The sequence below is a fragment of the Rhinopithecus bieti genome, unplaced genomic scaffold (assembly GCF_001698545.2).
Source record: "Rhinopithecus bieti isolate Rb0 unplaced genomic scaffold, ASM169854v2 scaffold_17653, whole genome shotgun sequence".
NCBI classification, from domain to species: Eukaryota; Metazoa; Chordata; class Mammalia; order Primates; family Cercopithecidae; genus Rhinopithecus; species Rhinopithecus bieti.
In genome coordinates, this window is record NW_016809173.1 from 223,876 (window position 1) to 239,426 (window position 15,551).

Genomic DNA, 15,551 nt, shown 5'->3' on the forward strand with positions numbered 1-15,551 from the left:
GGAATACTTTGCCGTGCCTTGTTTTCTTCTTAATCATAAAATTATTTTACTGATATTTTACATGGAATATACAATAAATTTGAGGGAGAATGAGAAAAAAAAAAAAAAAAAAGAAAGACGTTATATGTTAGAATGCAAAAAAAAAAAAAAAAAAAACTGGTACAAGTTTTTAAATACATTGGAAACTGATATAGGAAGAAATTAATGTAAACTGGGAAGGTAAGTGAAAGCTTCCTGGAGATATGAGCGGAGTTCTGAAGTACGAGCAGGATTTGAACAAGCAGAGAAAAAGAAAAAGGGTGACACATAGATGCTGAGCAGACTGGTCACTGTGCCTGGCTAGTATTTATACTCCTATCGCTTTACTCCATCACCACCAGTGCTGAAGCTTCCATTCCCACAGTCTCCATCACTTCCTACCTTCTCCCTCTTTAATTAGGCTTCAGAGTAGGCTTCCCAATAAGCTAGGCATTCACTGCAAATAGCCCAAATGGAGATAAGACTGGAGTCAGGAACTGACATAAGGAAGAGACAGCCAGTCTCACATCACCTCTAATAATAATACTAATGTTCATTTCATGTTTATTCTCTAGCAGAGACTTTGTGGTCTAACTCACAGAGTCTAAATTCATAAAGGGATAGCTCAAGCTCTTGCTCTTGCTCAAGCTCTTGCTCTTGTGCTTTCTCCCAGGCAGGCAAGAACATGTGCTCAGAGGAAGCATCACAATGCCACTGCCACCCCACCTTGCCCCCCAAAAAAACTAGAAAAATGACCATCCTTCAGCAGGGCATGTAGAAGAGTTCTTACTATGGTGAACCAGAATGCACCCATTGAAGAACCAGACCTGCACCTAATCACTGTCAATTGGGAGTGACTGAGTTATATTGAGAAAAGCAATTTACATGCAATGTGGCCTGAAGGACACAATCTACTTACCAGGCCTCCATATAAAAGGCTCCTGCATATTCAGCAGGAAAACTTGGTTGTATATGACTGTCTTGCATATTACCAAGAGAGTGTCTCCAAAGGGGGCAGTGTTGCTTCAAAGACCTTCATACCTAGATTATCAGCATCATTGTAGATCTGCTTCTTCTGAAGGGACCAGCTAACATAGAGTCCCCTGAACTTGTTCTCTAAGGACACTTACTACCTTGACCACAAAAGGCCATATGAGAAATATGTGTCTGGTTTCAGTGCCAAGAATGGTTGAATTATCCTGATTACTTAACTAGTGTTTTATCTTCTTGTTTGCTCTGATTTGTATATGTTTCATTTTATCTTGTCCTGTAGACATTTCTATAAGCCTCCTTAAAATTTTTGTGAAAGAAAGCAGAAAATAATGAAATAAATGTTCAGGCAATGATGAAACTAAATAGATGAGTGAGGAAAAGCAGGATAACTAAAGAAAGATAGCTTCAGAAATAAGAACAGGAAAAATTCCAGTACAAGCCATAACAGAAGGTCTGTTGAGATGATAGAAGGCAATATCACAGTGCATTAGTAAAAAGACTCAATAATAGGAAGTGGGTTTGGGTTCTGGCTCTGTCAGTAACTAGCTAAATGATGCTGGAAAGAAAGGCAATAAAGAATCTAGTTTAATGATCTCCCAAAGACACGGAGAGACGGGATGACACAGAGGTTCAGCAGGTGGACTCTAAAATCACACTGAGGGAAAAGACTACTCCCATTGATTCCCATCGAACCTTTAAGAAATTATCTCTAAGGCTTGTTTTTCTTATCTTTGAAATGAAAATAAGAGTGCTGATCTTGTATGATTATGGGAGGTTTGTGAATTTTTATAACTAGTATTTTCAAGCACTCTATATGGATTTACAGAGGGGACACTTGAGGTACAGAACAATTAAGTAATTTTACAAGGTCCCAAAACCAATGAGTGGTAGAGCTATGATTGGAATGTACGCTGTCCATCTCCAGGTCTACACTCTTAACCACTGTTGAATACTGCTGATAAATGAACTAATCCCGTGTAATGCATGGAGCACAGTGCCTGGCACACGGTAAGCATTTAATAACTGTTAGCTTACTTAGCAAATGAAAGTGCCTTACAAATCTAAGTTATTTTCCTCATGATAGAAAGATATACTGTATCTCAAATATGATATTTGTTAAATAATAATATATCTAGATAATATCTACATAATTTATAATTTCATAGATACATGCCATGACATTGACAAATGATACAACTATAGAATGAATAAGTAAAACAATAAATTTTGAAAATAATATTAATTTTAAAGGTATAACTAGAAAACCTAACAGCTGAGCACAAATACTTATGTATAAGAAATATTCATCATATTATTATTTATTAAAATTTACAAAGTAAATGAGTTGAATATCCAAAAGTAAGGGTTGATTAAACAAAATACGACATATCAATGCACACAGACAAAAGGACTCAACTGAAATATGACAGAACTTCAACATTCATCTTTTGGTAATATGATTGTATCAGTTTTCCTATTTCTTTCTAACTGTCAGTTTTCCAAATGTTTTCTACAATGAAAACATATTTCTATAATAATCTGAAAAAATAAATACTATTTTCAATTGAAATAAATCCATTTAAAACCCTGCCTATAACTTTAATAAATCTACCTCACAGGAAGAGTAAGAAAGGATTTGCCTGACAGCAAACCACCTGATGAAGGTCAGGTATTTCAGTTGCCCATATCTTTAAAATGTTTAAGGTGCTTAAAAAAAATCAAACTATTTTAAGAAATATTAGGTGGAAAAGTTTGCAGATTGCAAGAAGTCTGTGCTGGTCAGAATGTGTACAGTTAAGGTGTTCGACCCTGGGAACCAATACAAACAGGACTCATAGTTGAGGGAAATAGACCCATTGAAATGCTGCCCAGCAAGCCTCAGGAGGAGCAGATGGAGGCCCCAGCATCAGTTAGCCCAGCGACAGGAGCAGTAAGAAAGCAGGCAGCAGTGGCCACCATCTATGTAAGGGATGTCATCCGGAAGAAGGCTGGGTGAGTTCTATGTCTCTACAAACAGGGGAGTGGGAGAAAGTCACAGGGAAGAAAAATCTAATGTGCAAAATTAAGGGAAAATTTTCCTAGCATGTAGAGGTAATCAGAAATACAACAGGTTGTTCTGCAAATGAACAATCTTCCTTTATTACATGTGACTCTTGTTGCCTGAAAGCTCAATGGACACGGGCAGAGACACACGGCTATAATCAAGGAGCTCACTGGATCTCAACCACATGAAGACAAGGCCTGTCCGTACAACCAAAAACAGACTGAAGGGAATAGCCCCAGTGAACCCTTCAAGATGGGACTGCTCCCTTTCTTGCTCTTCCCTGAAAGTTGTAAGCCAGTTACCAGGTGAGTGTTAGGATGGCACCCTCCCCTCAAAAACAGGCCAGAACCTGGGGGGAAAGAAACCCAAGCGAAGGGCCTGGGAAATTATCCTTTGGAGCTAAAGATGTAATTAAATGGGCCTTCAAGCTGCAAGAGCAAGTTGGATAGTATGTCCCTAGGAACTTTCCTCACTAAGTCAGTCTTGCTATATTTTGTTCTCCACATAGATTTTCTTATGTTTGCTCTTTAGTATTTAGTAAAGATGTGCAGGCCGGGCGCGGTGGCTCACGCCTGTAATCCCAGCACTTTGGGAGGCCGAGATGGGCGGATCACAAGGTCAGGAGATCGAGACCATCCTGGCTAACACGGTGAAACCCCGTCTCTACTAAAATACAAAACTAGCCGGGCGAGGTGGCGGGCGCCTGTAGTCCCCGCTACTCGGGAGGCTGAGGCAGGAGAATGGCGTAAAAACCCGGGAGGCGGAGCTTGCAGTGAGCTGAGATCTGGCCACTGCACTCCAGTCCGGGCTACAGAGCGAGACTCTGCCTCAAAAAAAAAAAAAAAAAAAAAAAAAGATGTGCAAAGTCCCAGACTGCCTCATCTGTGATAAGAGAAACCAAATAAAGAGATTTATACCCATGCTTGGACAGGATCATTAAAGTTTTTATATAGGTAAAGCACTTTATATGTATAAACTCTTTAATCTTCACAACAACTTATGAAGCAGGTACTATTATCCTCAATTTACAGATGAGGAAATTGAGATACAGATCTTATGTGACTTCCCCAATGTCCACAGATAGTAAGTGGTGGACTTCCATTCCCAGAACTGTGGTTATTCTTTCCAGAAGGAATCATCTTAAACTATTTGGTATTATTTCATAGTAATTTATGTATATGTCACGTATCATGAATGACTTTCTTCTTCTTCCTCCCTTCCCCACATCTAGAGCTCCTAATCATGTCTCACATATAAGAAAAGCTGGAAGATAGTAGACAGCATTTTTATACAGTGCATGTCCAAGAATACAGCTGTAACTGCTGCAAACTATGAGGTAAAAAAGGAAGTTATCTGTCAGTGATTAAAATTATATGACTATTAAACTCTAAACCCAGGCAATTTTGCAAAGAAATATAATATAATATTTTTGTGGATAACTATTCACACATTAAGAAGTATGTTTGGCTTTAAAATTGAGAAAGATATGTCTTGAGGAATTCAGTAATTAATAAATTTGTTTTAGGAATAGCAACTTCTTACTAACCTGAAAAGCAGCACCTCCTTCTGCTTTTAGGCAATTACTTTCAATTACCTGTGTTTGTGATTTTTGTATAACATAACAAAACCATTCTACCTTAAGCCAATCTTTTTGTTGTTGTTGAGACGGAGTCTCGCTCTGTTACCCAGGCTGGAGTGCTATGGCATGATCTTGGCTCACTGCAACCTCCGCCTCCTGGGTTCAATCAATTATCTTGCCTCAGCCACCCGAGTAGCTGGGACTACAGGTGTGTGCTACCACGCCCAGCTAATTTTTGTATTTTTTAGTAGAGACAGGGTTTCGCCATATTGGTCAGGCTGGTCTTGAACTCCTGACCTCGTGATTTGCCCACCTCAGCCTCCCAAATCATAAGGAGATATACCAGAGAAGAAAGCTTTTGTTTCCTTCTCTTTAATATGTTCATTTAACCACATGCAATGAAAACACAGGAAACTACAGCAGCCACATTTACCTGTGATCCAAGTGGTGAACTGAGAGAATAACTCCTGAATTTAAGTGGGTCTGTTTTAGGGTCACCAAAATAGTAAATTCATGTTTATTTCTCAGCTTCTGAAAAAACTGTTCAGCTGTAGCAGTGGATGCTTTTATGCTTCTGGGAGTATCTAAAAAAGAAACAAACATATACTAAGAATAGACTAGAATTTGATTTTATGAAGTATCTTTTACATGTAACATCTTTCAAAAAACTTTATCAAGTTTATCAGTAGCAGCTGATAAATACTGAGTTTCAAACTCTTGGTAAATTCTTTTTCAACAAGACTTTATGCTACATATAATAACATAGGACAATAAAATCACACATGAATTACTGAACTTGTGTTTCAGGAATCTGTTTTCAAAAATGTCACCTTTGAAGCAAAGAATCAAAAAACCTTATTTGAGGATGTACACTCCCAAGTTTTCTCTTTACACAATTCCTATATTCTAGATAGCACAGCAACATCAGTGCCAACAATGAACAAAAAGATGTGCTTCCTAGAATAGGACCTAAACGACCACACTAGAACTAGTTAGCTTCTAGTCATGACTCCTCATGACAGAAAACTGGATTTAAATCTATGTGCCACCCTCCACATTGGTTTCTTCAGCCAGAAGGTTTGCTATAAATAGATTTTTAAATGATCATTGAAATTAGTCACTCTCAGCCTTCTGTGCAGTGGAAGAGGCATTAAGATCAAATTATCTCACCACAGATATTGAAAAAAAAGAATACATAGAACTTAATTCCCATTTCTTCCCCAGGCTTAGAGAAAGCTTAGCCAAGGAAAGTTTACTTAAGAGAGGAGAAACTTTTACCCTGAACTTCTGCATGTTTTAGCCTTGTATTCCAACCTCCGGACTCAGATTATATGGGAAAACAGATAAGGATAGAAATGCACTTAGTAAAAACCTATCATTCAAGCAATCTGCTAGCTGAGCATAGGCTCTCCTATTCATAGTGTATGCAAAGAAGATTGATGAGAGGTAGACATGCAGTTTATATTGTGATTACTCTCCTCTTTCCTATGCTTCAGTCTAGATAAGTAGTTTTCAATGGAAGAACTGGCATTTAGAGAGGACAATCCTTCTTTGTGCAGGATTGTCGTATGCACTGTAAAACATTTAGCACCTCTGGGTCCTTACCCAACAAATGTCAGTGGCACCCAATCCCTAAACTTTGCAACAACTCAAAGTACTCCCACACACTTTCAAACATTCCCAGGGAAGCAATGCAGCAGAAACTTGGGAATCACAACCTTGATGAAACAGAGATTATAAAATTAATCCAAAATTCTCTGCCTTTCTAGGCCCACAATTTTACATGATGCTAATGTAATCACCTGGTCTGAGTCCATTACCGAGAATATACAGTCATGGAGAACATGCAGACCTTGAGACACTCATATAATAGAAGGGACACCTAATATGATACAAGGAAAAAAATGCTCTCAGAGAGGTAGGTACAAAGTGTTAATGGGTCAGGGGGGAAAGTAGCCAACAGAATCTGAAGGGAAGGCTCAAAAAGTAGATGCCATTTGATCAGGAGTTTACCAGGTAGAGAAAAGAGGAAAAAGCATACCAGACATAGGAAAAGCTTGTGAAAAAGCAGAGATATGAAAGGGCATCACATAGTGCAACGAATGAACAGCAGACATTGCTGGATGGGGCTGGGAAACTGGATGAGGCAGGACCTCGCAGGCCAACTTAATGGGACACCTGCTGTTTCCATCACCATTATCAATTTACTCTCCTGGTTTAAAACAAAACCAAACAAACAAACAAACAAAAAAGCCTCCCTATTTACCACTGAGAAATGATCCCTCCCCACTCTCAACCCTTGACTTCCTCTCTGTTACAATTGGTCATGTGACACAGACCTGACCAATCAGGGCATCACCTATCCCTGTGCACAGTAATAGGTTCAGGAACAGGTACCTAATCCAAGGTAATGAAGTCAGACTTGGGATAGTTGTTCAAAGTTTTAGAAAAAAGAAACTATCTTGTTGCAAAAAAGAAACTTCAACATTCCCAATCAACTTTCATAACTCAAAAACATAACAGTAATCTGAAACGTTTGCCATAATCAGTGCAATAGTTTCTCCCCAGGCTCTATTACGGATAAGACAGGCTGTGGAGGAGATTCCACAACATTCCTCTTACCTCCAAAATGTTTTGTTTCCTCAAGGAAGCATGCAAAATCTAATTGAGAATGATTTCATCTAGTGTTAACTTTTAATTCATTCTAATTTACACAGAAGTGAATCATTCACAAACGACATTACTTCATTTTAATTTAATAGCTAAAAGCAAACTGAAATTAAATTATAAATATTTATTATGCTTCTCCTCTTTTCAGGCAGGTAGAACTTCAGCAGCATCCTTTGTCTTGCTGAACAGGATGATAGATGGGGATGCAAATGAGAGAAATGGAGAAAGGATTACAGTGAATACAGAAATGATGCTCAGACCCGCAGAGAGGTTCAAGGATGTGGCCCAAAGAGATAGAGCTCTTACAGTAAGAGAAAAGGAATTTGGAAATGTGTGGCAGCTGCCTTACAAGACGGAACTTTAGAGATAAGATGCTCAAAGAAGATTCTTAGGCTGTTGTGTTGTTTTGTATGCACAGAAGAACTTTATTAAATGTCTATATTATTCACTATTGCTTTTGGAGTTAGATTTGTGAACAGAGCTGAGAGGCTATATTTTGTTCACTTATTTTTTAATTTTGTTGTGTTTTCAGATGAAATGACAAGTAAAGATTGGCTTTAAGGTAAAAGAATGAAGAACCTGGAAGAATGAATCACATTTGAATATTAGTAAAAATGTACGTCACTATGGTTGAAAACATGGTGAAGGAAACTGTAGGTGAAGGGAAAACATCAAAAAATTGATCAATCTGCATTTTGAAAAAAAAATTTCTCTAGTGGCCATGTGGAAGGGTTGCTTCAAGAAAGAAAAAAACTGGAAACAGAGACAGCTTGACAAGTCTGTCAATTTGGTAATTATTAACTTATACAGGTTAGATGTCACATATTTAAATATCATATTTTGACATCTCTAAACTACCTTTCCCAAATCAAATTGATTTTCTTTGGCTTTGACTGACTAGTAATGGTGATACTGAGCTAATAGTGTTTGCACTGCTTGTCAGGCATGTTGATGAGGGAAGGTCCAAGGGAACTCTGAGGTAGATGGATAATTTGTATTGGGGTGCTTAATGAAGTGCTTAAGGAGACCCGCACAGCAGAACCATCCTCCACCCCACCAGGGTGGTAGATGGGGTGCTATGAGGCCTCCATCCAGCTTAGACTTGAAGCTCATTCACTCATGCAGGGTCACAATTCAGGACAAGACCACTTATCCTATTCAACCTCTCCTCCCAGCCCTTTGTCTTACTGTTTTGCTACCTCTATGGGGATGGGATGGCTTGCAAGAAGGAGGGACCCTCCAGCATGAACAAAGTCAGCAGAAGCCCCATTCTGCTTATGCTATAGGGATAAGAACAATAATATTCTTTTTTTTCATCCTGACTAACCAAGTTCAACAAGTTGCACAATTGTTTAAAAATGGGCTTCCATAAGCCTCCCACCTATAACGGAGTAAGGGGCAGTGTGGAACACCCATGGGAGAGAGAAAACCCAACTTGATTTACCATAGCCTCTGGATGGTCTCCTCACCTGGTGCTCCAGCCCAGAAGCCCAGGACACAGATGAAGATTTTTAAGATTTCCTGAATGTGACAGAGAGAGTACATAGAGGAAGTGTAAGTCATGATTGTATCATAATTTTCGGTTCTCTGTCCACAGAACACCTTCTGCTTCCAACCCTTAGCTCACCCTAAAATACTTAAATGTATTGTTCCCCTTAAAAACATGTTTTCAAGAATTCATTATGTCCAAGTCCAGGAAGGACTTGATGAGGGCCTAAACTCTGTAAGTGGCATCAGAGTAAACAGGAGGGGTAGGATTCAGGATATATGTAGAAAGTAGAATCTAAAGAACTTGGTCACTAATAAATCACATACAAAAGGTAAAAGAAAGGAGGAAAAAGAATCCAACTGACTGCAATGTTTCCAGCTGCAGAGACGTAATGAAAGGAAATGCAGTAGAAGCCTGATGGTACCCAAATGGGATTTCAGTTTTAGAAATAGTGATTTTAAAACGCCATGTAACATACATGTGGACATGTCCAGTAGAAGGCTAGCACTTCAGAATTTGATATGAAAGAGGTTAAAGTTGGCAGTATAGATTTAGAAGTCACCAGATTGTGTTACCTAAAATCATAGGCGTGCCTGAGTAAATCACAGGAGTCACAGGAATGAGAGGAGGATGAAAGGATGGACCACAGAAACACTAAGTCAGTAGCACAGCAGGGGCAGCATATATAAGCTTAATAAATACAAACACACACACACACACACATATATTCCATAATGCTGCACATATACTATACAACTTTTATCCTGCAAAATTGTATAATAATATATTTTTTCCTTTTGAACTCATGTTCCATTTTGTTCTCACAAAGCCCTGGAGACTTGACAGCAGCAACAATTACTACTTCCTTTTTTAAAATGAGCAAAAAAAGCCACGGAACATTTCCATGTTCACCCCAAAACACCAGCAGTTAGAGGTATAATGGGGATGACAATTTCTGGGCCAGTATTCTTTCCACTAAATTGTACTGTTCCTGAACATGGCATCCTTTATCCATGCCTAATTGCCAGTCACAAACAAATGCAAATAAAAGTGCACCAACACAGAAAATAATTCAGAAAAAAGTAATTATATAAGATAACATTTTTAGTTCTTTAAGTAACTAGCTGAGTAGTGATTTTAAGAAAGGTCATTTTACTCATTTGCATTTCTATTTCCGAATTTGTAAAACTGGCATTCCTGCCTTATATTTTCATCTCAAGGATTACATAATGTTCAGAGAGACTCTAAGTTCCCATGATTAATAAGATAAGACCCAATTCTGGCACTGATCATTAAATCAAGTCAAGGAAACCACTATCCAGGAATTAATTTTACTTTATTTCTATTATCATTAAAGTTTTCAGTTTTTTTTTTTTTTTTTTTTTTTTTTTTTTTTTTTTTTTTGAGACAGTCTTGCTCTGTTGCCCAGGCTGGAGTGCAGTGATGTGATCTTGGCTCACTGCAACCTCCGCCTCCCAGGTTCAACTGATTCTTGTGCTTCAATCTCCCAAGTAGCTGGAACTACAAGTGTGCGCCACCATGCCAGGCTGATTTTTATTTGCTTATTTATTTATTTTCGTATTTGTTTTAGTAGAGACAATGGTCCACCATGTTGGCCAGGCTGGTCTTGAACTTCTGGCCTCAAGTGATCTGCCCGCCTTGGCCTCCCAAATTTCTGGGATTACAGGCATAAGCCACCGCATCTGGCAAAAATTTTAATTTAGAAATGCATTAAGCAATCTTTCAACAAGGAATCCTGCTAGGAATGAAATATAGAAAAATGAAGTGCAGTGGTTACAGGAACAAACTTGGAAGCCAGAAGAATGAGGTTCCAATTCCAACCATGGAGATTATTAGCTGTTCATAGCATGTAGTAAAGACCATGGGTTTATGTGAGAAGTATAATAGTAATTATTATTATTATTATTATTCTTACAAGCAACGAGGCTGTGGAATCCATGAAAACCAACAACTGCCATAACACCTTTGTGATTTTCTGAGCTTACTTTCATTCTAAGTATCCCAAACTCAGCCACAAAATACTAGTTTCCAAGTTTGAATATTGATATACAAGTTTTGACCATCAAATTATTCTTAACATACAATCCTGCCTACCACTCTCTGTTTCCAGAAAATTATGAAATATCATTCTTTTATGGACAAAAATCAACGTAAAGTGAAATTCTTTCTGAAGCAGGGACAAAGATCATTTGATTTGCTGCTTAGAGAAAAAGAGGCTGAGAAACAGGCCTTGAAATGCTACTGGTAAGCGCTATAGAAAAACTTATCAACATGACCATGCTGCATGGGAGCTTTTAATTGCAGAACTGCTTGAGTTTAACCCTAAAATGTATTTCAATGTTTTCCATTTTTATTGTGCATAGAGCCTAAAAATCCCATTAAGAAAACAACCTGTAGCCATTTAAAGCAATTATTAATAAATAATGAAGTAGCTCAGAAGCAATTACATCAAAATATTCATTTTTAGTCATGGGACTACCAGAATGGAGTGATGAGTTCATATGTGGCTACAGTAAAAATTTCTAGGGATTTAGACAATGTGCTAGGTATTCACTATATACATACATAGTTAACGAAGAAAGGCGGGGGGAGGAGGAGACAAAGAGAGAGAGAGAAAGTATCTGACTTATTTCTAAAATAGACTGTTCTTAATGAAATTATGCATATGGTAGCAAATATGGGTGTTTACTGAAAAATAGAGTCAAGTTGGAATTCCTTTCTTCTTTATTTGGTGGCCAAATTTCTCTTCTTAATGGGATTTGATTAACAAATTAAAATTGTATATATTTAATGTGTACAATGTGATGTTTTGACATCTATATCTATTGTGAAATGATTACTGCCATCAAGGTTCCTAACAGATCCATCACCTCACATAGTTGGCATTTTTTAAATGTATGGTGAGAACATTTGAATTTCAAGTATACAATACAGTGTTAATAACTATAGTCACCACACTCGATATGTTAGATTTCCAGAACTTATCATCTGCATAAATGAAACTTCATACTCTTTCACTAATATCTCCTATTTTCCCCATTTCCTAGCCCCCAGAAATCACCATTTTACTCTCTGCTTCTATGAATTCAATGTTTTTAGATTCCATGTACAATGAGATCATGCAGTATTCATCTCTCTGTGCCTGCCTTATTTCACTGAGCAGTTTGTCCTCCAGTTTATCCACGTTGCTGCAAAAGATATGACTTCTTTCTTTTTATAAGGCTGAATGATATTCCATTGTGTGTATATACCAATATTTCTTTATTCATTCATCCACTGGTGGACATTTTAAATTATTTCCATAGCTTGGGTACTGTCAATAATGCTGTTATGAACATGGGAGTACAAATATTCTTCAAGATACTCATTTCCTTTAGATACATACCCAGAAGTGAAATTCCTGGATCACATAGTAGTTCCATTTTTTATTTGATGAGAAACTTTACACTATTTTTCATAATGGCTATACCAATTTACATTCAAACCAACAGTGAACAAGGGTTCTCTTTTCTCCTTATCCTTGCCAACAATTGTTATCATAGGTCTTTTTGATAATAGTCATTTTAACAGGTGTGAGGTGATACCTCAATTTTTCAAATTTGCATTTCCCTGATGATTAGTGATGTTGAGGATTTTTTCACATACGTTTTGACTATTTGTATGACTTCTTTTGAGAAATTTTATTTAGGTTCTTTGCCCATTTTTAAATCAGGTTACTTGTTTTCTTGCTATTGAGTTGCATGAGTTTCTTATATATTTTGGATATGGACCCCTTGGCAGATGTGCTGTTTATAAATGTTTCTTCCATTCTGTACATTGTTTCTCCACTCTGTTGATTGTTTCCATTTTGTGCAGAAACTTTTTAGTTTGGTGCAATCTCATTTGCCTCTTTGCGTTTGTTACCTGTGCTTTTGGGGTCATCTACCAAAAATGTATTGCCTAGACCAATGTCAAGAAGTTTTTCCCTGTTTTCTTCTAGTAGTCTTACAGTTAAGTCTTTAATCCATTTGGAGTTGATGTCTGTATATGGTGTGAAATAAGGGTCTAATTTCATTCTTATGCATGTGGATATCCAGTTTTCCCAACACCATTTATTGAAGAGACTGTCCTTTCCCCGCTGTGTGCTGTTGGCACTTTTGTTGAAAATCAATCGACTAGAAATGTATGGATTTATTTCTGGGCTATAACTATTCTGTTTCATTGGTCTACATGTCTGTTTTTATGCCAGTACCATGCAGTTTTCTACAGTTTTCTAGTGTAATATATTAAAGTCAGGTAGTGTGATGCCTCCAGCTTTGTTATTTTTGCTTGAGATTGCTTTGGCTATTTGGGGCCTATTGTAGTTTGATATAAATTTTAGAATTTTTTTTCTATTTCTGTGGGGGAAATGCCATTGAAATTTTAATAGGAATTGCATTGAATCTGTACATAACTATGGGTAGTATGGATATTTTAATATCATTAATTCTTCCAATCCATGAACACAGGATATCTTTCCATTTATTTGTGTCTTCTTCAATTTCTTTCATCAGTGTTTCATAGTTTTCATTGTAGAGGTCTTTTACCTCCTTGATTTAATTTACACCTAAGTATTTTTATAGCTATTATAAATCATATTGCTTTATCCATTTCCTTTTTTTTTTTTTTTCTTTTTTTTTTTGAGACAGAGTCTTGCTCTGTCACCAGGTTGGAGTGCAGTGGTGCGATCTCATCTCACTGCAACCTCCGTTTCCCTGGTTCAAGAGATTCTCCTTCCTCAACCTCCCGAATAGCTGGGACTACAGGTGCATGCCACCATGATCAGCTAATTTTTGTATTTTTAGTAGAGGGGTGTTTTCACCATGTCGGCCAGGATGGTCTCGATCTCTTGACCTCAGGTGATCTGCCTGTCTCGGCCTCCCAAAGTGTTGGAATTACAGGTATGAGCCACCACACCCAGCTTATTCATTTATTTTTGAGATAGTTCATTGTCAGTGTAAGTAAACCCTTTAAATATTTTTTGGGTGTTAGCAGTAAAAGTAAAGAGAAGGAATTTGTCCATCTTCCAACAACAAAGAAATAGGTAAGCATCATTTTCTTCTTTTGTGATTAAAAAGTATCACCACAACTGCCATCATGAATTAAATGAGTTTCTGCCCACTGCAGTGTGTAGAAACCTAAATTGATTTTCTCCCACATAACCAGACTAATAAAATACAATGTAAAATTCTATTAGAAAACTGTCGAATTTCAGACATAGAATGGTTGACTTAAAATATTTCAAAACTCACGAGATTACTCTTTTTTTCAGTACTTAACTATCAAATGTTATTGTCTTCTAAATTCAGGTTAGAAATATATTAAGTTAAAACTATTATTATAGTTACTCTCCATTGCTCTTCCTTCAATATGCTCATGCTTTTATAATGCAAACTTATAAGACAAAATGGTAACAATTTTAAAAGCCATTAAAATTTAATTAACACTATATACAAAGTTTCCAAAGTCTTTAAACATGAACAACCTCATTTAAACCTCATGACAATTTTGAATAAATAGGATTGTTAGCTCTATAATAACAGAAATTGCTGGTGAGAAAATGGAAGCACAGAGAAGCCAAGACACTTGGGTCATCATCAAAAGTGGCTCAAAATCAGAGCTCGTTTCTATGAACTTACAAAAGCAATTACAGCAGTATATAGGTATGAACCCTCCAAATTCAAGTGGCAGAGCCAGGATCCTAACCCAGGCCAACGTGCTTCCTGTTTTACACAAGAGTGTCCTACCAACACTACAGTGATGCACACTCCAGGGGTGGATTAACCCTTATTTTAAATTGCACTTGATCTTAGAATCATCAGGCTTTTCAAACATAGAAAATTATTTATATCATATAATCTCCTCTCATCTAGATACTATAACCTAAACTATAGAGAGTAAACTGCACTAAATTGCAAAACAGAAGGCTTTTTTAAGAGACAATTTTAAAATAATTCTGCTTTAAAAATTACTGAGTAAAATGTATGAGTTCCCCACAAACCCACAATTTTGCAACTTTTAAAAAAAATTTGTGGGTTCATGGTAGGTATATATATGTATGAGTTACATGAGATATTTTGATATAGGTATGCAATGATATCGAGGTAATCACATCAGGGTAAATGGGGTATCCATCACCTCAAGCACTTATCCTTTGTGTTATAAACAACCCCATTATACTCTTTTAGTTATTTTTAAAAGTACAATTAAATTATTTTTTACTATAACCACCCTGTTGTGTTAGCAAATTCTAGGTCTTCTTCTAACTTTTCTTTTTCCCATTAACCATCCCCAATTCTTTTTTTTTTCTTTTTTTTTTTTTATTATTATTATACTTTAAGTTCTAGGGTACATGTGCACAACGTGCAGGTTTGTTACATATGTATACTTGTGCCATGTTGGTGTGCTGCACCCATCAACTCATCAGCACCCATCAAACTCGTCATTTACAACAGGTATAACTCCCAATGCAATCCCTCCTCCCTCCCCCCTTCCCATGACAGGCCCCGGTGTGTGATGTTCCCCTTCCCGAGTCCAGGTGATCTCATTGTTCAGTTCCCACCTATGAGTGAGAACATGCGGTGTTTGGTTTTCTGTTCTTGCGATAGTTTGCTAAGAATGATGGTTCCCAGCTGCATCCATGTCCCTACAAAGGACACAAACTCATCCTTTTTTATGGCTGCATAGTATTCCATGGTGTATATGTGCCACATTTTCTT

The 15,551-nt window shown here is 37.2% G+C and overlaps 1 protein-coding gene across 1 annotated transcript in view; it reads right to left on the reverse strand.

Annotated features, from left to right (window-relative positions):
- The window catches only part of LOC108539850 (protein kinase C-binding protein NELL2-like), a gene marked incomplete at its 3' end in the record, with an annotated part of 294,591 nt that overhangs the window by 219,326 nt on the left and 59,714 nt on the right, over nt 1–15,551 (reverse strand). The window contains exon 4 of the mRNA XM_017888791.1: nt 5,068–5,218. Coding sequence (XP_017744280.1) covers nt 5,068–5,218 — 151 coding nt within the window. The remainder of the gene's footprint in view (nt 1–5,067; nt 5,219–15,551) is intronic.